This window comes from Nomascus leucogenys, chromosome X, assembly GCF_006542625.1.
Source record: "Nomascus leucogenys isolate Asia chromosome X, Asia_NLE_v1, whole genome shotgun sequence".
In the NCBI taxonomy this organism is placed as follows: Eukaryota; Metazoa; Chordata; class Mammalia; order Primates; family Hylobatidae; genus Nomascus; species Nomascus leucogenys.
Window position 1 is genome coordinate 1,145,061 of NC_044406.1, and position 23,776 is coordinate 1,168,836.

General features: G+C 46.5%; 1 protein-coding gene across 2 annotated transcripts in view; it reads left to right on the forward strand.

Moving 5' to 3' along the window:
• The window catches only part of XG (Xg glycoprotein (Xg blood group)), a 66,298-nt gene that overhangs the window by 37,232 nt on the left and 5,290 nt on the right, over nucleotides 1-23,776 (forward strand). Inside the window, exons 6-9 of one of the 2 annotated variants that reach the window (XM_030806764.1) lie at nucleotides 7,637-7,705; nucleotides 10,400-10,450; nucleotides 19,324-19,368; nucleotides 20,796-20,831. In XM_030806764.1, coding sequence (XP_030662624.1) covers nucleotides 7,637-7,705; nucleotides 10,400-10,450; nucleotides 19,324-19,368; nucleotides 20,796-20,831 — 201 coding nt within the window. The remainder of the gene's footprint in view (nucleotides 1-7,636; nucleotides 7,706-10,399; nucleotides 10,451-19,323; nucleotides 19,369-20,795; nucleotides 20,832-23,776) is intronic. The other variant, XM_030806765.1, reaches the window with a different exon arrangement.

Below are 23,776 nucleotides of genomic sequence, written 5' to 3' on the forward strand. Positions count from 1 at the left end.
ACCTATCTCACCACCTTATCTCACCCCTATCTCACCACCTATATCTCACCACCTATCTCACCCACTCACCCTATCACCACTGTATCTCACCACCTGTATCTCACCACCTTATCTCACCACCTATATCTCACCACCTATATCTCACCACCTATATCTCACACCTTATCTCACCACCTGTATCCCCACCTGATTCACCACCTGTATCACCACCTATCTCACCACCTATATCTCACCACCTATTCACCACCTATTCACCCTGTTCACCACCTGTATCTCACCACCTGATTCACCCCTATACTCACCACCTGTATCTCACCACCTGTATCTCTCCACCTTTCACCACCTGTATCTCACCACCTGTATCTCACCACCTTATCTCATCACCTGTATCTCACCACCTACTACTATTCTCACCACCTGTATCTCACCACCTGATTTCACCACCTGTATCTCACCACCTGTATCTCACCACCTGTATCTCACCACCTATCCCCACCTATCTCACCACCTATTCCCCCCCCCCCCCCCCCTCCACCTCCCCCCCCCCCCTATCTCCCCCCCCACCTGTATCTCACCACCTATCTCACCACCTGTATCTCACCACCTAGATCTCACCACCTATATCTCACCACCTATATCTCACCACCTGTATCTCACCACCTATATCTCACCACCTGTATCTCACCACCTAGATCTCACCACCTGTATCTCACCACCTGTATCTCACCACCTATATCTCACCACCTATATCTCACCACCTATGTCTCACCACCTAGATCTCACCACCTGTATCTCACCACCTGTATCTCACCACCTGTATCTCACCACCTATATCTCACCACCTATATCTCACCACCAACCATCACCTGTATCTCACCACCTGTATTTTATCTCACCACCTATATCTCACCACCTATATCCCCCACCACCTAGTTCATGTCTCACCCACACACCTATATCTCACCACCTGTATCTCACCACCTGTTCTCCCCTGATCTCACCACCTATTTCCCACCTATCTCACCACCTGTATCTCACCACCTGATCCACCCCTGTATCTCACCACCTAATTCACCCCTGTATCTCACCACCTGATCTCACCACCTTATCTCACCCCTCCCCCTATATCTCACCACCTGTATCTCACCACCTAGATCTCACCACCTGTATTTCACCACCTATATCTCACCACCTATATCTCACCACCTATATCTCACCACCTATATTTCACCACCTATGTTTCACCACCTAGATCTCAACACCTAGATCTCACCACCTGTATCTCACCACCTGTATCTCACCACCTATATCTCACCACTGTATCTCACCACCTAGATTTCACCACCTATATCTCACCACCTGTATCTCACCACCTTATCTCACCACCTGTATCTCACCAGCTGTATCTCACCACCTGTATCTCACCACCTATATCTCACCACCTATATCTCACCACCTATATCTCACCACCTATATCTCCCACCTATATTTCACCACCATCCCACCTAGATCCAACAAATCTCACCACCTGTATCTCACCACCTGTATCTCACCACCTATATCTCACCACCTGTATCTCACCACCTAGATTCACCACCTGTATCTCACCACCTGTATCTCACCACCTAGATTCACCACCTGTATCTCACCACCTGTATCTCATCACCTATCTCACCACCTGATCTCACCACCTATATCTCACCACCTGTATCTCACCACCTGTATCTCCCACCTGTATCTCACCACCTTATCTCACCACCTTATCTCACCACCTGTATCTCACCACCTGTATCTCACCACCTTATCTCACCACCTTATCTCACCCCTGTACTCACCACCTAATCTCACCACCTGATCTCCCACCTGTATCTCACCACCTGTATCTCACCACCTGTATCTCACCACCTTTTCCCACCTGTACTCACCACCTGTATCTCACCACCTGTATCTCACCACCTGTATCTCACCACCTTATCTCACCACCTATATCTCACCACCTGTATCTCACCCACCTGTATCTCACCACCTGTATCTCACCACCTAGATCTCACCACCTATATCTCACCACCTGTATCTCACCACCTATATCTCACCCCACTCCCCCTGTATCTCACCACCTGTATCTCACCACCTATATCTCACCACCTATATCTCACCACCTATTCTCACCACCTGATCTCACCACCTGTATCTCACCACCTGTATCTCACCACCTATATCTATTTCACCACCTATATCTCACCACCTGTATCTCACCACCTGTATTTCACCACCTTATCTCACCACCTATATCTCACCACCTATATTTCACCACCTATGTCTCACCACCTAGATCTCACCACCTATATCTCACCACCTGTATCTCACCACCTGTATCTCACCACCTGTATCTCACCACCTATATTTCACCACCTATGTCTCACCACCTGTATCTCACCACCTAGATCTCACCACCTGTATCTCACCACCTAGATTTCACCACCTGTATCTCACCACCTGTATCTCACCACCTATATCTCACCACCTGTATCTCACCACCTATATCTCACCACCTGTATCTCACCACCTGTATCTCACCACCTGTATCTCACCACCTATATCTCACCACCTATATCTCACCACCTATATTTCACCACCTATGTCTCACCACCTAGATTCACCACCTGTATCTCACCACCTGTATCTCACCACCTGTATCTCACCACCTATATTCACCACCTATGTCTCACCACCTGTATCTCACCACCTAGATCTCACCACCTGTATCTCACCACCTAGATTTCACCACCTGTATCTCACCACCTGTATCTCACCACCTGTATGTCACCACCTGTATCTCACCACCTGTATGTCACCACCTGTATCTCACCACCTGTATCTCACCACCTGTATCTCACCACCTATATCTCACCACCTAATCTCACCACCTGATCTCACCACCTGTATCTCACCACCTATATCTCACCACCTGTATCTCACCACCTATATCTCACCACCTATATCTCACCACCTAGATTTCACCACCTATATCTCACCACCTGTATCTCACCACCTAGATCTCACCACCTATATCTCACCACCTGTAGCTCACCACCTATATCTCACCACCTATATTTCACCACCTGTATTGGCTATATTTCAAATTTTTTGCAGAGACAGGATCTTGCTGTGTTGTTCAGGCTATTCTTGAACTCCTGGCCTCAAGCAATCCTCTGCCTCAGCCTCCCAAAATGCTGGGATTACAGGCACCAGCTATTGTGGCCCAGCCTGGTAATCAGTATTAAAATCCATTTTAGAAGTGTTTGGGGCCAGGCACAGTGGCTCATGCCTGTAATCCCAGCACTTTGGGAAGCTGAGGTGGGCGGATCACTTGAGGTCAGGAGTCTGACACCAGCCTGAGCAATCTGATGAAACCCTGTCTGTACTAAAAATACAAAAATTTGCCGGGCGTGGTGGCACATGCCTGTAATCCAGCTACTCAGGAGGATGAAGCAGGAGAATCACTTGAACCCGGGAGGCAGAGGTTGCAGTGAGCTGAGATCATGCCGCAGCACTCCAGCCTGGGAGACAGAGCGAGACCCTGTCTCAAAAGGAAAAAAAAAAAAAAAAAAAAAGAAGTGCTTCACGCCTGTAATCCCAGCACTTTGGGAGGCCGAGGTCTCCTCAGGCAGATCACCTGAGGTCAGGAGTTTGAGACCAGCGGCCAACATGGTGAACCCCTGTTTCTACTAAAAATACAAAATTAGCTGGGCAGAGTGACGCGTGCCTGTAATCCCAGCTACTGGGAAGGCTGAAGCAGGAGAATCGCTTGAACCCAGGAGGCAGAGGTTGCCTTGAGCCAAGACTGTGCCAATGCACTCCAGCCTAGGTGATAGAGTGAGACTCTGTCTCAAAAAAAGAGGAGGGGGGTGGTTGGATACAAGTATTATTTAATGACTTTAAAATTCTCATCTCCATGGTGAAAGACCAGTTGCTTTTGAAATGCACAGACATTGTTTTGCGGAGTTCAGTTCTGCTATCCACCAGCACCTGGGGGTTACATTTAGTTGATAGTAAATAAATTTAAATGTTTTTGATGACATTGACTGAAAAATACCATGCACCCTAAGACATTTCAAGTTATGATGGAGGAAGGCAATTTTTTCTGTTTTTTTTTTTTGTTGTTGTTGGTCTGTGTTCTACTCACTTATTCTTCCCTCTGCAAGAGTTATCTGGGGCCACTTTGCCTGTGTTCCTACAGCACTTCCCATCTCCGCCTTGGCAACTGTGTCTCATGAACGTGAGACACTCAGGAAAGGGATGCTGGTCTATGAAGTTGGAAGAGTCTCAGCGATTCCATTGGTGGGGCAAATATGTGCAGATTGGGGAAGCTAAGATACACTGGGTGTCTTCCTCTCTCTGCCTGCTTTAACCATTGGGAGTTCCCCTGATTCTGATTGTTTCAGGACGTTGCTTGGATGTTGTCATATTCCTAGGGTTCAAGGCACTCTTCGTGAAATCCAAGGAAACAAGCTTTGGGTATGTCCCAGTGCCTTTTCCCTTGGGTCTTGCAACTGAAGAATTGTGTTTCTTCCCTAGAAAAACTAACACACTTTTGCCCACTCACCCACCTCCTGCAAGTCTCCAAAACCACAACGTTGTATCCTAGCCTGGGTTCCCCCAGGAGGTGGTTCCTTCCTCTGCATTCCTGTACTCCATACTACTTGATATGTTCTTACATGCAACGCCGTGCCATTGTGTTTAGTTGATTCCTTTGAATTAGAATGAGAACTCTACATGGGCATGGATTTTTGCCTTTCATTCACTGCTGCATTCCCTAGTCTGGAAAGCTGTGCCTGGCACACAATGAGTCCTGGGTGAAGGTCAGTGAAGTCATTAATGCTTGAGTCCCAACAGGCAAACAGCTGGATTCCTGAATGAAAAACTTACCTCTGCATGCCTTCATCAGGGTGTATAGCTTCAGCTCCATTTCCTGGAATGCTCTACAATAGTGCTTCCTCCTCAAAAGTCTCTGGTCTTGTGATTCATAGCGTTCGTCCACCAAGACATGAACAAGGGATCTTTATGTCAGAGGTTCCCTGTTCAAAGTTGTTTTAGAGGCCAGGCGTGGTGGCTCATTCAGGTAATCCCAGCACTTTGGGAGGCCGAAGTGGGAAGACCACTTGAGGTCAGGAGTTCGAGACCAGCCTGGCCAACATGGTGAAACCCCATCTCCATTAAAATACAAAAATTAGCCAGGCATGGTGGCGTGTACCTGTAATCACAACTACTTGAGAGGTTGAGGCAGGAGAATCACTTGAACCTGGGAGGCAGAGTTCAGTTGGAGTTGCAGTGAGCCGAGATCATGCCATTGCACTCCAGCCTGGGCGACAGAACGAGACTCCATCTCAAAAACAGTAAAAATAAAAAAGCTGTTTTAGGAAACATCTCTTTTTTATTATTATTATTTTTGAGACAGGGACTTGCTTTGTTGCCTATGCTGAAATGCAGTGGCGGGATCACAGCTCACTGCAGCCTCCACCTCCTGGGCTCAAGCAATCCTCCGACTTTAGCCTCCTGAATAGCTAGGACTACAGACACACAGCACTCTACCTGGCTAATTTTTTCTTTTTCTTTCTTTTTCTTTTTCTTTGTCTTTGTGTGTGTGTGTGTGTGTGTGTGTGTGTGTGTGTGTGTGTGTGTGTGTGTTGGGACAGGGTTTCCCTCTGTTGCCCAGGCTGGTCACAAACTCCTGGCCTTAAGTGACCCTCCTGCCTTGACCTCTCAAAGTGCTGGGATTACAGATGTGAGCCACTGAGCCTAGCCCTAGGAAACAGTCTCTTAAGCCAAGTGCAATGGCTCTTGAACTCCCCAGAGCCTCTGTGCATGCTACCTCGACTTCAGCTTCACAGATCTATGTGACTCTGGGATCAGATTAGGGGCACTCACTTACCGGCAGTCCCAAAGCTCTGGAGAGTCTGTGCTGAGGGAATGGTCCATGCTAAAGCAAAGCAGAACAACCACTCTGCCTTTTGTATTTTATACTTTTTTTTTTCTGAAACAGGGTCTCTCTGTGTCACTCAGGCTGGAACGCAGTGGTGTGATCATAGCTAACTGCAGCCTCCAGTTCCTGGGCTCAAGTGATCCTCCTGGCAGATGGGACTACAGGCGCACACCACCAAGCCCAGATAATTTTTTGTATTTTTTGTAGAGACGGGGAATCTCACTATGTTGCCCAGACTGGTCTCCAACTCCTGGCCTCAAGCAATCCTCCCGCCTCCACCTCCCAAAGTGCTGGGTTGCACCCAGCTTGCATTTCACATGTTTAATAAACCCAATCAGCATGTTTCCTACCCCCCAGAGTGACAATGGTGCACATTAGCATGGATTTCTTATAGATCAAGACCAAAGACCTAATTACTTATCTATAGACCAATCTTGGAGAGGAAAGGCAGACTCCAAGGCTTAATTCGGGGTCCAGGAACCATAGAAGGAAGGTCTCCTTGGATCTCATTTGAGCCTGAAGTAGCTCAGTCTATGACAGACACCGTCAGAGGGCAGAGGCACAGGTGAACGCGGCAGTCGGAACTTTGTCAGGGCAGCAAAGGACGTCTTAGGAAATGAGGCTTGCAAAGCAGCCTTGGGTTATTGAGAAAGCTCTCTCACGGTGGATTCTCAGGGCTCTGGGATCTTCTGTCTTGCAGGTGCCTCTTTGTTTTTTGGGAGGAAGCAGGTAGGTCTCATGTGTCAGGGCAGTAAGGAGCAGGAACGAATGGATGAAACATATCTATTGGGGTGGGTAGTGGCTGTGCTCTGGGGAGCCGAGAGAGAGACAGGGGGATGGTGCTCGTTTCAGACAAGATAGTTGAGCAGGAACTTGAAAGAGAAAAGGGGAGTAGATTGTGGGCACCTGAGGAGCTGGAATTCTCCCTGGGGAATCGGCCACTGCCAACGTGAGGGGTGGGGTTAGGAGCCTGCGTATGGTGATGGAGAAGCCTGGGGGAGGTGCCTGGTTGATGGGGCAAAAGGAGCCATAGGGAGAGAAGGAAAAGCCCGGAGTCTCCTTCGGGGCTTGCTTAATGACTAGGAGGGGCAGGATATGAGATGATGTTGGAGGATTCTGAGCAGGGGACGGGCCTAGGTGGGAGGTGGGGCAGAAGGAGAGCTGGACGAGGACATGGTGAGAGGTGATGCTGGCTCATCCAGGAAGGACGGCCAGGAAGGAAGCAGAGGGAAAGGGGCATGCAAAGGTCCAGAGGCAGGAGCAACGGGGAGCATCCAGGGAAGGAGGGAAAGGCAGGGAATTTGGAGACGGGACACCCTGAGAGAGGGATCCAGGCAGCAGGCAGACACCACAGCCTGAGCTTCACCCCAGCTCACGGTTGGCCCTGGGAGGGCTTTGAGCAGAAGAGGGGCAAACATCAGCAATATGAGGCCACACTGCAGACGTTCTGGGCCCTGCACACGCCTCCTTGCAGGCAAGGCGGCCAGCCCACAAGGTAATTTAATTCCTGGTGCCTGTGGGCGTCCTGCAAAGAGCCAGTTGGCATCGGAACGCTCTTCTCCAAAACCTGTCCCAGTGCCCCCAGCGCAGACCTGGTGTGAAGGGGACCTTTGGAGAGGTAGCATTAGCAATGCCGTGTGCTCTGCCCCACAGGTTACTTCAATGATGTGGACCGTGATGACGGACGCTACCCGCCCAGGCCCAGGCCGCGGCCGCCTGCAGGTAGGTGCCGAGCCTCCCCAGATGCGACACACTGAATTTGCACAGGGAGGGCGGGATGAGAGGCTTGAGGTTGGGGCAAAGTTGGTGACGAGTAGACGATAAGCTGGTGCAAGGCCAGGGGATGACAGAGAAGACCCCATGGCCGCATCAGTGGGGTCTGTGGTCTGGGCATCTGTCCGCCTCTCCAGGCTGGTGGACTGGATGGAAACAAAATGAACAGGTAGAACTGGAGGGTCCACTGAAACACTTGCGGTCATTTCTGTTTAGACTTGTATATGTGTAAGTGTGGGTGTGTATGTGCAGACACAACTTTATATATCTGCATGCTTATCAATCTTCATTTGTGTGTATATAAATGTTTATGTATCTTTTATGTGTGTGTGTATGTATGCTTTTAAATATATATAAATACATTTACATATGTAGGTATGCGGTTTTTTTCGTGTGTGTATATACATGCTTTTGTATATATACACTACGTGGATACCTTTCTATGTTTTTATATATGTATATTCCTGAATTTATATATATCCTTATATATATCTTTACATAGGTACATGTTTTATATGTGTATATATATCTTTATATTTACATGCAGATATATGCTTTTTATATATATTTATGTATTTATATGTATATCTTTTAATATATCTTTTAAAAAATATCTTCATGTATATCTTTAAATATATATACATTTTATATACATTTTTATATTTTATGTGTGTGTTATATAAATATATATCTTTACATATATAATTAAATATATGCCTTTATTTATATACATCTTTATATATGTACATATATACCTTTATGTGTATGTGCTTTTATCTATATATGTATATATTTATATATACACTTTTATATATACGTATGTATATATCTTTATATGTGTGTATAAATGCCTTTATATATGTACACATATACCTTTATGTGTATATACTTTTATATGTGTTATATATGTACACACAACTTTATATATACATGTGTATGTATCTTTATATAGGTATATAAATGTCTTTATATATGTATATACATATCTTTTTTTTTTTTTTTTTTGAGACGGAGTCTCGCTCTGTCGCCCAGGCTGGAGTGCAGTGGCATGATTTTGGCTCACTGCAGCCTCTGCTTCCCGGGTTCAAGTGATGCCCTGCCTCAGCCTCCTGAGTAGCTGGGATTACAGGCGCCTGCCAGCATGGCTGGCTAACTTTTGTATTTTTAGTAGAGACGGGGTTTCACCATTTTGGCCAGGCTGGTCCTGAACTCCTGACCTCATTATCCACCTGCCTCAGCCTCCCAAAGTGTTGGGATTACAGGCGTGAGCCACTGCACCTGGTCTATATGTGTATCTTTTAATGTATCTTTATATATATCTTTAATATATCTTTATATACATACACATTTTATATACATTTTTATATTTTATGTATATATTATATAAATATATATATTTATACATATATAATTATATACCTTTATTTATATATATCTTTATATGTACATATATACCTATATATGCTTTTATATATGTATGTGTACATTTATAGATACACTTTTATATATGCATATGTATATGTCTTTATGTGTATAAATATCTTCATAAATATATTTATCTATATATAACCTTTATATATGTATAAATATCTTATATAAGTATATATTTTATATGTATATATGCATTATTTGTATAAACACATATTTGTAGATGTCTTTCCATATGTATGCATATATAGCTTACATATGTTTCTATACTGTTATATATATGTGTATACCTTTACATATGTATGCATACTGTTTTATATATGTGTATATAGGTCCCTTCGTGTATATATGTATATACATTTAGGTATATGTGTGTGTGTGTTTGTGTGTGTGTGTGTATATATATACACCTTTATATATGTACATATATCTTTATACACACAGACATATATAAACACTTCTAATATAAAGTTTTCTCTATAATTGGAGGTGAATGTCTGCCAGGAATCTTTCATATAGAAATACAAGTACAGACAATAGGAGATAGAGACGCATGCAACATCGGGCTGAAGAGTGTGATGTTTGAGGCTTTATCTTCAAGCATGTGAGGTTCCTGGCCTGTTTGGTTCTGCGATTTTATTTTAGAAGACATAAAGGGCTTGTCCCAGATATTTTGCAAAGCTGGATCTGCATCTTTCGGACAACCGGATTGCATCCAGTCATCTTTTCTGCCGTGTTTACTTGCAATAAATAAAGAGCGCTGTCTTAGAATTTATTACAGTAACAATCAGGAATAAACTAAAAATTACTAGTTATTTTTGAAAGGAGAAACTGAGAACATTTACAATTGAGACCATCTGCTGGAAGGTCCTCCTAATCCGGTGTCGGGGTGGCTGATCTCATATCAGTGTCTCGGCAGGAAGCGGGTGCGCCTGCGTGAATTTGGAGTCCCCAGGGTAAATGTTAGTCCTGTGATGGCAAAGTGTTTTTATAGCTAGAGCTCAGTGTTGGCACGAGTTTTCCCACGGGGAAGAGGAAGCTTTGGTGGGGCCACCCTTGACTCTCCCCTGCTTGTCACTCTTTGGAGCTCTCTTGGCAGTGACACGTTCACACGACTTGTTGCCATTCCCAACGAGCTGGACAGACCAACACCTGCAGGAAACCCCACGCTCGGACACCTGAACATCCCTCAACTCTACCTTCTCTGTCTAACAGGAGGTGGCGGCGGTGGCTACTCCAGTTATGACAACTCCGACAACACGCACGGTACACCTACATCTGGGCACGCGGTGGTGGGTGGAGGGTGGGAGGGGTCGTCTTTCTAGGGCTCCCGGTTGCACTCTGCCCTGGGCCTTCTACCTGGAGTCTTCGGTGAGTGGGGTGCTGTGTGCTGGTGTCTGGTCTTCTGAGAACCTGTCTGTGCTGGGCCGTTCCGCTTCTGTTCCCCAGGAGGGTGGGTGCAGCCACACATACACACACGCATACACACACACACACCTTTGTTTAGGTAAAAGTAAACAGAGCAAAGAACTATACAACTAATTAGAGAGAGAGAGAGCATCCAACAAACTGGAAATTCTTTAGGGGCACAGCTCGCTTACTTCAAACAGTATAGAAAACACTTTCAATGGCTGGGCGCGGTGGCTCATGCCTGTAATCCCAGCACTTGGGGAGGCTGAGGTGGGAGGAGTGCTCGAGCCCAGGAGTTTGAGACCAGCCTGGACAACATGGAAAAACCCTGTCTCTACAAAAGATACATATATACAAAAATTAGCCAGGCGTGGTGGCACGTGCCTGTAGTTCCAGCTACTCAGGGGGCAGATGTAGGAGGATCACTTGAGCCCGGGAGGGTCGAGGCTTCAGTGAGCAGAGAGAGAGAAGATCGTGCCACTGCACTCCAGCTTGGGTGACAGACTGAGATCCTGTCTCAAAGAAAAAGAAAAGAAAAGAAAAAAAAAGGTTGATTTTAAACCATTATCTCCATTTTAACATTTTCCCTTTGTTAAGAGTTTTGCACACCTTCAATGAACTGAGTAACCATCTTTTCTTTTCTTTTTTTCGAGACAGAGTTTCACTTGTTGCCCAGGCTGGAGTGCAGTGGTGCGATCTCTGCTCACTGCAACCTTGGCCTCCCGGGTTCAAGTGATTCTCCTGCCTCAGCCTCCCAAGTAGCTGGGATTACAGGCATATGCCACTACACCAGGCTAATTTTTGTTTTTTTTGTTTTTTTTTTTTTTGAGACGGAGTCTCGCTCTGTCGCCCAGGCTGGAGCGCAGTGACGCAATCTCAGCTCACTGCAAGCTCCACCTCCCGGGTTCACGCCATTCTCCTGCCTCAGCCTCCCGAGTAGCTGGGACTACAGGTGCCCGCCACCACGCCCAGCTAATTTTTTGTATTTTCAGTAGAGATGGGGTTTCACCATGTTAGCCAGGATGGTCTTGATCTCCTGACCTCGTGATCCGCCCGCCTCGGCCTCCCAAAGTGCTGGGATTACAGGCTTGAGACACCACGCCCGGCCTATTTTTTGTTTTTTTAGTAGAGACAGGGTTTCACTATGTTGGTCAGATTGGTCTCGAACTCCTGACCTCAGGTGATCCATCTGCCTCAGCCTCCCAAAGTGCTGGGATTACAGGCATGAGCCACTACGCCTGGCTAATTTTTGTATTTTTAGTACAGACGGGGTTTCACCATGTTGGTCAGGCTGGTCTTGAACTCCTGACCTCAGGTGATCCGCCCTCTTCAGCCTCCCATATTGCTGGGATTACAGACGTGAGCCACCGCGCCCGGCCTTGAGTAACCATCTTTTTGGTTAAAACTAATATGTGCCAAGAGCTCTGGCAATGTGGGAAGTACCTTTTTTCTTTTTCTTTCTTTTTTTTTTTTTTAGATATGGTCTCATTAGGCTTTGTGAGAGCCAAGGCTTTTGGCCCCCTAAGTTTTCTCTGAATCACTGACATGAGGCAGCTTAATTAATAGGAGAAAAAGCGTATAAATGTATCGAGTGGATATACACGCGAACCTTCAGAACCAAGACTCAACCACCAATGGGATGCAAAAGCTTATAGACCATCTTTTTTAACTTTGATGTTAGGTTCAGGGGTCCTTGTGTAGGGGTGTTGTATAGGTAACTTGTTTGTCACAGGTGTACGCATTATGTCATCACCCAGGTAATAAGCATAGTACTTGATAGGTAGTTTTTCCATCCTCACTCTCCTCCCACCCTCTGCCCTCAAGCAGGCCCTGGTGCCTGGTGTTCCCTTCTTTGTGTCCATGTTGTCAATCGAGAAAAATGACGAGACGAGTGTAAAATACTTATTTGCCAAAGTTAAGGTTAAGGATGCGCACCCAGGAGACAGGTCTGTGCTCTTCTCCGAAGATGATTTTGAAGGCTCCAAATTTAAAGGGGAAAGGGTGGGGGAAATTGAAAAGTACATAATTTTCATGGAAGAGGGGGGTAGGGAAAAATAGTTATTCATGCTTTTGTCTGGCTCAGTGAATCTGTGTTTTTTTACATAAGATGGCATAGACAAATGGGGCAGAGGGAAAATGCAGGGAATCTGCATGTTGCATAAGATAATCTGGACAAAATGGGGCAGGGGAGCAAATCCCCACAATGATTTGTGTCTGCTGGGCGGGGGCGACGGCAAAGCTATTGATTTGCGTATTGTCATGGTGAAATCTTCACAGCTCACTGGGATTTTCCTTGTGGGCAAAATATGGGGGAGACGTGTAGCTTTTCATCTTGTAGCCATTTTATTTAGGAACCAAAAGGGGAGGCAGGTTTGTGTGACCCAGTTCCCAGCTCGATTTTTCCCTTTGACTAAATGAGTTCAGGATCACAAAATTTAATTTCCTTTCACAATGCGTACTCCGTGTTTAGCTCCCACTTGTAAATGAGAACACATGGTATTTGGTTTTCTGTTCCTGCATTAGTTTGCTTAGGAGAATGGCCACCAGCTCAATCCGTGTTGCTGCAAAGGACATGATCTTGTTCTTTTTTATGGCTGTGTAATATTCCACAATGTGTATGGGCCACATTTTCCTTATCCAGTCTACCATTGATGGGAACCTAGATTGATTCCATGTGTTTGCTGTTTGAGTTTGCTATTTGCTGTTCTTTGCAGGAAGAATGTGGGCTCAGAGCATGGCCCAAAATAGGTGATGTTGGTAAAGCAGGTTTAACAGGTGGCAAGCCAGGTAATAAGAGGGAGACAGGAAGAGGCTGCCTAGCAAGGGAGTCCTTGTTATGCAGATGAAGGTTCCCAGGCAGCAGCGCTCAGAGACCACCATGGTAAGTGTTTCTTTTCAGACCTGTAAAGGTGTCAGAGTCTCAGTTTCTCTCTCCTACATCCAAGAAAAGCTTAGAAAGGGAAGGCCTGGCTGCAACAGCAAAGATCCTCTACAGATGCCAATTTCCCCACCTCAGTCTGCTGGCTCTGGAGCGGCAATTTCAAAATAAGGCAAAGCAATATATTTTGGAGTAAAATATTTTGATGTCCCTCATCTTCGTTACCTCGGAAGCGAGTGTTGTCATCAGATCCATTTAACAAAATGAAAGCAATGCATGACGCTCGACTGTCCACTTCAAAGGAGCAATAGCTGTGGCCCTATAGGTAGCCCGTCCTCAGAACTCACTCCCTATGACACAGACAAGCTTCAGGATGGGAGGGGGCTCATGACAAGGTGCTCATTACCTGGGGTCAAGAACTGTCCACTTTTGGCCAGGCATGGTGGCCCACGCCTGTAATCCCAGCACTTTAGGAGGGCAAGGTGGGTGGATCGCTTGAGTTCAAGAGTTCAAGACCAGCCTGGGCAAAATAATGAAACCTTGTCTCTACAAAAAAATACAAAAATTAGCTGGGCATGGAAGTGTGCGCCTGTGGTCCCAGCTACTCGGGAGGTTGAAGTGACCCTAGAAGTTTGAGGCTGCAGTGAACCACGATAGCACTACTACCTTCCAGCCTGGGCCATGGAGTGAGACCCTGTCTCAAAAAAAAAAAAAAAAAAAAAAAAAAAGAACACCAAAAAAGAATTGACCACCTTCAACTCAACGTACTGTGAGTTCCTTCCACCATCTTTCTGTAACTACCTAAGGGGTTCCCCTTACCTACTACCTAGATAGACCTGATTTATTAAGACGGGAATTGCAATAGAGAAAGAGTTTAATTCACACAGAGCTGACTGAATGGGAGCCTGCGAAGCAGCTATGCTGTCTGGGGTACATACCTGGGGTTCGTTGTTGCATGCTGAGAAAGAATTCAGGACACAGACACATGTGGTTGGGTTAAGGAGTTGAAAGTTTAATAGACAGAAGAAAGGAGAGAGGAGAGCAGCTCCTTGCAAGAGAGAGAGGGAGAGACAGAAAGAGAGAGAGAGAGAGAAAGAGAAAGTCTGAAAAAGTCGGAAGGTTGTGGACCGCAGCAGCTTTTATAGGCAGGCTGGAGGAGGCGGTGTCTGATTTACATAGGGCTTACAGATTGGTTCGATCAGGTATGACTTCAACATAGCGTGTGGTGAAGGCTGGTGGCCCCACCCTAATCTTGTTATGTAAATGGGCTTTCCATTTGGTCAGTGCCATCTCGTCTGCTTCTTACTGTACATGGGGCTGACAAAGAGGAGGGAAGATGAAGCTGCCGTCTGGAACGTGTCGAGGCCCTAGTTCCTGCTGGTATTCACCCGTGCAAGCTCCTAGCTGGCTTGTCTGTGTCTGCAGCTCAACTTTACAGGCTGCTCTTTGTTAGAAAATGATTTGGGGCTGCTTTTCCTTAAAAAGAAAAGCCTTACCAAGGACTCCCATACCCTTGCTATATGCCTAAGTAATTAAGTAATTCCTTCTTACCTCCTATATCAACTGGAGTTTTTGCTTTTTTTTCTTTAAACAGGGTTTCATTTTGTTACCCAGGCTGAACTGCAGTGGTGAAATCATAGCTCACTACAGCCTCAACCTCTTGGGCTCAAGCGATCCTCCTGCCTCAGCCTCCTGTGTAGCTAGGACCACAGGTGTGTGCCACCACACCTGGCTACTTTTTTAACATTTTTTGTAGAGATGGGGTCTCACTATGTTGCCCAGGCTGGTCTTCAACTCCTGGCCTCAAGTGCTTCTCCCACCTCAGCCTCCCAAAGAGCTGGGATTATGGGCATGAGCCACTGCACCTAGCCAAGACTGGAGTTTTATGACTCAAATCAGCTTCCCCCAAAATTTGGACACTGGGCTTTTTAAGGTATAATTTGGCCGGTAGGAGACCCGGGCATGGGGAGTGCTGAGTGGTTGGTTGGCAGTGGAGTGACAGACGATGGACATGGGTTCTTCTTCTTGTTTTCTGTTCCTGTGTGGGATGGCAGAGCCGGCTGAGCCGCATCACCAGTCTGGGTGGCGCTGGCTGGTGCATCTCAATGAAGGGTTTAAAAAATAGCTCAACTTCAACCTTAGGTTTTACAACAGTGATGCCATCCCTAGGAGCAACTGAAGAGGTTTGGAATCTTGTGGCCTCCGGCTGCATGGCTCCTAACCTATTAATATAATTTCTAATCTTGTGACTAATTTGTTAGTCTTTCAAAGACAGTCTGATCCCCGGGGAAGAAGGGAGTTTGTTTCAGAAAAGGGCTGTTATCTTTGTCTGAATTAAGTTAAGCTGTAAATTCCTCCCATGGTTATCTGAGTCTGTGTTCAGGAATGAACAAGGGCAGTTTGAAGGCTACAGGCAGGATGCAGTTGGTTGGGTCAGATCTCTTTCACTGTCGTAATTTTCTCGCTGTTATAATTTTTGCAAAGGCGGTTTCAATGTAACTGAAAATGTGAGGCAAAGAGCAAATTTAGTATTTTTACAGAAAGCCACTGGGAGTAGTTTTTTATTATTTTATTATTTATTTATTTAGAGACAGAGTCTCACTCTGTTGCCCAGGCTGGAGTGCAGTGGTGCAGTCATAGCTCACTGCAGCCTCAAACTCCTGGGCTCAAGCGATCCTCCCACCTCGGCCTCCCGAGGAGCTGGGGCTACAGGCACACACCATCATACCCAGCTAAATTTTTAAAAAATGTTTTGTAGAGATAGGGTCTCACTGTTGTAACTGCCCAATGGGTTTACCTTGCCCCCTGCCTAGACAGGGTCGATTTATCAAGACAGAGGAATTGTAATGGAGAAAGAGTAATTCATGCAGAGCCAGCTGTGCCAGAGACCAGAGTTTTATTATTACTCAAATCAGTCTCCCCAGGCATTCAGGGTCCAGAGTTTTTAAAGATAATTTGGCGGGTAGGGGCTTGGGAAGTGGGGAGTGCTGATTGGTCAGGTTGCAGATGGAACCACAGGGGGTCGAAGTGAGGTTTTCTTGCTGTTTTCTGTTCCTGGGTGGAGGGCAGAACTGGTTGAGCCAGATTACTGGCCTAGGTGGTGTCAGCTGATCCATCCAGTTCAGGATCTGCAAAATATCTCAAACACTGGGCTTACGTTTTACAACAGTGATGTTACCCCCAGGAGTAATTTGCAGAGGTTCAGACTCTTGAGCCAGAGGCTGCACGACCCCTAAATCATAATTTTTCTTTTCTTTTTTTTTTTTTTTCCGAGACAGAGTGTCACTCTGTTGCCCAGGCTTGAGTGCAGTGGCGTGATCTCGGCTCACTGCATCCTCTGCCTCCCTGGTTCAAGCAATTCTCCTGCCTCAGCCTCCCCAGTAGCTGGGACTACAGGCACCTGCCACCACGCCCGGCTAATTTTTGTATTTTTACTGGAGACGGGGTTTCACCATATTGTTCAGGCTGGTCTCGAGCTCCTGACCTCAGGCGATCCACCCTCATCGGCCTCCCAAAGTGCTGGGATTATAGGCGTGAGCCACCGCGCCCAGCCCTAAACTATAATTTCTAATCTTGTAGCTAATTTGTTAGTCCCACTAAGTCCAACTTGTCCCCGGGCAAGAAGGAGGTGTTTTCAGGAAAAGGCTATGATCAGTTTTGTTTCAGAGTCAAACCATGAACTGAATTCCTTCCCCAAGTTAGTTTGGCCTATGCCCAGGAATGAACAAGGACAGCTTAAGGGTTAGAAGCAAGATGGAGTCAGTTAGGTCTGGCCTCTTTCACTGTCATCATTTCCTCAGTTACCATTTCTGCAAAGGTGGTTTCGCCACGTTGCCCAGGCTGGTCTTGAACTGGGCTCAAGCGATCCTCCTACCTTGGCCTCCATAAGTGCTGGGATTACAGGCCTGCACCACCACATCCGGCCCACCTTGGGGTGTGTTATATAAAGCGAGCCGTCCCCACACCCCTACAGCCTACGAATGAGCCTTTTCACCCCATGCACGATTCTCTGCACATTCTCTCTGTGAGGAGCTATTCAGGACATGTGCTTTTGTTCTCTGGCATAGTCGTCAGTTAGAAAGAAACGATTCAGCAAGTGGCTCCCCTGACAGCCCTGACCGTTTCCTGTTTTCCTGTGAAGTTAGTCTCGGGAGGTCTGCGCTGTGCCATTTTTGGGGAACCATTATCTGGCTCCGGAATGGATCAAAGCTTACTGGTCAGGGTGCTGCTCTATCCCTGGGGCAAAACTGCTGGAAAACAGTCTTTGGCAGGGCCAGGGCCCAGTGGAAGCAGCAGCTGGGCCAAGAACATCAGGCGTGCATGAGGCACAGCCCAGTTTTGGGAGCATGACGCTTGTTTTTGAGGATGCCTCCGCTCCCCTTCCTGCCTGGACCCGTGCTCTCCAGCCCCGGCAGAGCCAGGCTGTGAGTCAGCGCTCGGATTAGCATTAGCATGGAGGTGCCGGCTGGGATGCAAGCCGTCACCATGGGATGAGTCACGTGGCTTCTCCCTGAATCCCCAAAGGAGGCAGAGGGTGTTAGGCCTGTTCTGGCTTCATGCAGAGCACTGAGGGGTGAGGGCTGACCTTGGCTGGCCGCGGAGGGAAGCCCAAAGTCTGGCCTCTCTGCGGAGAGTGGGGAGAGAATGTTGCACTCGTCGTTTTTAAATACTAACGGACAAGTTTCTCTAACACCCAGTGTTTGAGTCTGCTAAGGCTGCCATAGTAAATTACTAGAGTCAGGAGGGCTGAAGCAAAAGGGATTTCTTCTCCCACAGTCCTGGAGGCTGGAAGTCTGAGATCAAGGTGTGGGCAGGGCTGGTTCCTCCTGAGGCCTCCCTCCTGGGCTTGGAGACACCATCTTCCCCCTGCGTCCTCACAGGGTCGTCCCTCTGTGTGTGTCTGTGTCCTCATCTCCTCTTCTTATAAGGTCTGTAGTCCTATTGGATTAGGGCCCACCCTATGACTTCCTTTTATTTTAATCACCTCTCTAAAGACGTTGTGTTCAAATACACTCACAGTCTGCGACCTGGGAATTTGGAGGGGGATATAGTTCAGCCCATAGAACCCACTGTCCACACAACTCATTCCACTTCAAAATCAGCACAAAGCATTAGTTTTAAAAATCTCAAATCTGTATTTTTAAAAATTGCTCTTAACACATTAGAAAAATATAGAAAAACTTTTTTTGTTGTTTTTCTGAGACAAAATCTCACTCTGTAGCCCAGCCTGGAGTGCAGGGACGTGATCATAGATCATTGCAGCCTCCACCTCCTGGGCTCAAGCAATCTTTTGCCTCAGTCTCCCAAGTAGTAGCTCAGACTACAGGTGCACATCACCACACCCAGCTATTTTTTTTTTTTAAGTAGAAACGGGGTCTCACTATGTTTCTCAGGCTGGGCTCCAACTGAGCTCAAGTGCTCTTACCGCCTTGGCCTCCCAAAGTGGTAGGATTACAGGTGTGAGCCACCACACCCAACCTGGAGGAACTCTTTTTTTTTTTTAATGGGTTATGATTACTATTTATGGCCTGCGTTTTCATCCTATTCTCTTTTTTTAAACCATCATTTGCTGGCATTTTCTTTTATGCCCAAGAAAACACATTTGCCCATCTATGTCAGGCCTCCAGACCCTCAGGGATGTACATCTAATACACCTTCAGCCACCAGTGTAAACCGTAAACAGGGGCCAGATGGCACCTGTGCACCTTCCCTGGCCTTGGGAGAGCCATTGGAATCTCTGCAGCTTTTAAGAGCATCTTGCTTCGGGTTTGCTGACCTGCTTGCTTCTGTAAGGTCATGTAGACTTCCTGAGCACTATCTAGCATTTCATGGTCTCTTTTCTATCCTGCAGGAAGAGGGGGCTATAGACCCAACTCTCGTTATGGAAATACTTATGGTAAAGGAATTACGTCTTACAGAATATGTGAGGCAAAACTGTCCATTTGCAAGTAACTAACACACTGTCTGCACTGATGGAAGCTGATGCTTTTATCCAACGCACAACAACTAACTGGCCATTCGGGTCTCTAATTTGCATTTTCCTGGGTCATCCATGCTGAGGGGAGATGTTGTGCATGCCCTGAGGACTTAATTTCTTGAAATGAACTATGGCCCACTTACAGGTGTTACTGGGTGCATGTGTGTGCACGTGTGTGTGTATGCATATGTGTTCACACACAGGTATACTTGTGTGTATTGTGTGCACATGCATGTGTACATGTGCATGTGGATTTTTGTAATCATGTGCATAAGTGCATGTGGATTTCATGTGCATGTGTGCAAGTGTCTGCACACATGTGGATTGAGCGCATGCATGTTTGTGTATGTGCACAGATGTGTTAGCATGTGCTTGTGGATTTTGCATGTGTGCATGTTTGTGCTTGGGTTGCATATGCATTGCATGTTTCCCATGTGTGTCCATTCACATGCATACATTTAGGAGTGTGCAAGCACATGTGTGCATGTGGATAGATGCAGGAGTGTGCATCTGGGTGTGTTCCTGTGGTGCATGTGCATACTGCACGAATATATCATGTGCATCTGTGCATGTGGATTGTGTGTATACATGCGTGTGTACAGGCACGCACATACACACATGAATGTGTTTATGTGTGTGTGCATATTTGTGTGTACATGCATGTATTTATGCATAGAGGTGTTAGCATGTGCACACACGTGTACATGTGTATGTTTAGGTGAATTGTGCTTTATATGTGCTTTTGTTGCCTGTGTGTGTGGTACGTGCATGTGTGTGTGTATGTGGGGATGTGTGGGATGTGCATGCGTGTGGATGTGCACATTGAGTGCATGTGTGTTTCTGTGTTGCATTTGTATTTACATGTTGCACATGTGTGTAAATGCATGTGTGTGCGCACATGTGTATGTGTGCTTGTCTGCCTGTGTGTTGCACGTTTGTTGCATGCTGCATGTGTGTATGCATGTGCACACACATTTGTGCATGTCATTGTGTTGCATGTGCGTGTGTATGAATGGTGTGTGTGTGCGTGTGTGTCCATGGGGTTGTCAGCCTGTGTGTGTTTTGCGTGCGCGTGTATGTAGACTCTCCAATCCTGAAATTAAAGCTGCATCTCCCTCTCCCTGGTATTATCCCCATTCCGCTAATGACCATTAGACATGGCATACACATTCACATTCCTCCTCGTTATGCTGCTTGACTGTCCCCCTCCGTGCACAAGAATGTAAATTCCCTGAAAACAGGGATCTGTGTGCTGTGTTCATAGTCACATCCTCAACAGTGCCCGGCAATAGATGGCACTCCATAAGCTCTGCTGAATAAACACGAGCGTCCTTTTCCGCTTACAGGTGGAGATCACCATTCAACGTATGGCAATCCAGAAGGTAACTGATTGACTCACCTGGTCCCAACCTTTAATAAGAGCACACTCTCCTAAATCAGTGCTGGGAGGAGCTGTGTGGGCTTCTGTTTCCCAACCTCATGACTTTCATGGAGCACTCATACTTTGTATGTATATAAAGTAGCTTCTGAATAAAAATATCTGACCTTCAGCACTGGACCAATCAGAGTTCAGAGAAAGGAGAGTCAAGCATTGGTTTTCACTGCAGAAGATGCCCCTTAGCTTTCAAAGCAAGGCTGTGAATGAGTGCTGAGACTATTACATTTCTCCCAGTACCACCATTACTCCCCTTTCTTTGACCAGCACTAACTTGAAACCCAAGAAGGACAGGAGAAAGGAAGTTATGAACACTGCCCAAAGAAGCCATCGGAGTGCACTGTCAATCCCATCTCAGGTCAAAGGAGAGAGAACTTGAAGCCCAGAAGGCTGACTTTGTGTCCTGTATTGCTGGGAGAACAGGTTCCCCGTTCCCTAAGAGTCATATTCTTAGAGATTTGGGCTGACACCTGCTTGAGTTTAAGTTGAGAGTAAACACACTCAACCCCAAGGCTCTTGTGAGTTTTCAGTGATGGGGGAGGAGAAAGTGATTGAAAGTGACCTCTACCTTTCAATGAACATGCAGAGTACTAGTATCAATATTTTTGGGGTATGTTGGCATCCTTAGAAAAATTTATGGATTCACCTTTTTCCCTCTGTGGTGTAAAGCGAGGTCCAGAGATGGAAAGGGCAAGGCAAATAAACAAGTAGTTGCAGTCAAAGCTGATGAATAATTTGCTGGAACGTATGGGATCCTGTAGCAAGGCAGAAGGGATACTCGTAGACTGGGTTAGGTGAGGGAGGTAGGGTTTCCTGGAGAGAACAATATCCAAGCCAATCCCCTAAAATATGGGTTGGAGGTGCCCAGGAGAAGAGTGAGGTGTCAGGGAAGATGGTGCGCTAGGTAGAGCTGGATACACATATGGGGACACCAGAGATTGTGTAGCCAAGGTGTGGAATGCAACGAGAACCAGGGAAGGATGCAATGGTGTCCAGGAAAGACTGCCAGGTTAGCAGAGGTGGAGTCTGCACTTCATAGAACCTTCATGGGAAAGAGCCTGCCCCTGTTGATATGTAGGTGAAGAATGGACCTGAGGGGGCTCACTAAGACCCAGGGAGACCCCCTTTCAGACCAATTCCGTACCCCCTGGAAATGATGACAGGCTGAATTAAAGCCTGGGCAAGGGAGGCAAAGAGAAGCAGTCAGCTTGGATGACCACTTGGTAATAGCAATTGATTGTACTTGATTGATTTGTAAGAGATGGGAGAGAGGAAAAGGTATGTATCAGTCAGCTATGCTGTGTCACAAAAGACCCCAAAACTTAGTGGCTGGAAATAACAACCATTTATTATGTTCATGATTACGTGAGTCAGCAATTTGGGCTGACACCATGCTAGTGGTCCTCCTGGTCTCTTCTGAACTCCCTCTCTTGTGTGCAGTCAGCTGTAGGTGTGGCCAGCGCTTTGACCATGTTTCCTGGGTCTTCTTATGTATCTGGGACCTTAGGTGGAATGGCTCATCTCAGCTTCATGTGGGCTCTCACATCCCTCCAGGAAGCCAGGCCAGGCTTCATCACATGGTGACCAGACAGGGTACCAAGAGCATGAAGAGAAGCGTGCCTGGGCTTAGAGCCACCACACCTTCACTTGTGTGGCATTCTGTTGGCTAAAGCCTGGATTCTCAGAATGAAAGATACAGCTCCACCTCTGGATGGGGAACACTGTGAAATCATGCTGTGGAGTGTGTGCATGTAGGGCAGGGTGCGGCGGGCAGCAGCATCAGCCGTAGAGCAGGTTCTTGCGTTCAGTGACAACACTCTTCCCCCCAGCATGGCAGCCTCATTCGTGGAGCAGTCTTGTGTCCCTCACCTATGCCATGTTATGTATTGGCCCAGGTGTTCAACCCTGTCTGAAGAAAGCCATGCATGGAAAGGGTGGCTATTGCAAATGGAAACAGTGATTTCTTCCTTTTTTCCCTTTGGAAGTGTTGATTTTTGTCACATCAAGCTCCTTCTTGTTGTTCTTTGTGCAGGATTAGCAAAGCTCTGGAGTAATTTCCCATCGAGGCATCGAAGATGCTTGCGTCTAGTGTGTGCTTGGGTCTAGAGTTCCAGCATGCCTATCTGGCAGTTTTTAGTTGAACAATATTTTTGCATGAGTGAGCATTCTACATCTAAAAAGGCACAAAATAGTTTTGACATGTGCCTGTCCTCCCAACTACTCAGGAGGCTGAGGCAGGAGGATCACTTGAGCCCAGGAGTTCAGGACCAGCTTAGGCGGCATAGTGAGACCCCATCTCTAAAAAAATAAATCAGGCCGGGTGCGGTGGCTCGCCTCTGTAATCCCAACACTTTGGGAGGCCGAGGCAAGTGGATCACCTGAGGTCAGGAGTTCGAGACCAGCCTGGCCAACATGGTGAAACCCTGTCTCTACTAAAAATACAAAAATTACCTGGGCATGATGGCATACACCTGTAGTCCCAGCTATTTGGGAGGCTGAGGCAGGAGAATCGCTTGAACCCGGGAGAAGGAGGTTGCAGTGAGCCGAGATCACGCCACTGTATTCCAGACTGGGCGACAGAGCAAGATTCCGTCTCAAAAAATAATAAGAAATAAATAAATAAATAAAATTAATGAAAAGGCATACATGAATTGACTTCAACAAACGAACAAAAATGCCAAGTGCCTCGTCTGTGCAAATCCTGGCCTTGGATGTCTTCAGTGGTAAAATGTGGTTGACAAGCTTGGCTCTTCGTGAAAACAGAACTACTTCCTAAGGTGTTTTTTTTTTCTTTTTCTTTTTCTTTTTTTAATTAAGTTTCTCTTTTTCTGTGAATACAAGGGTGGGAAGGGATGTGATGGAGAAGTTACTAGATAGGTGCAAAAGTTATTG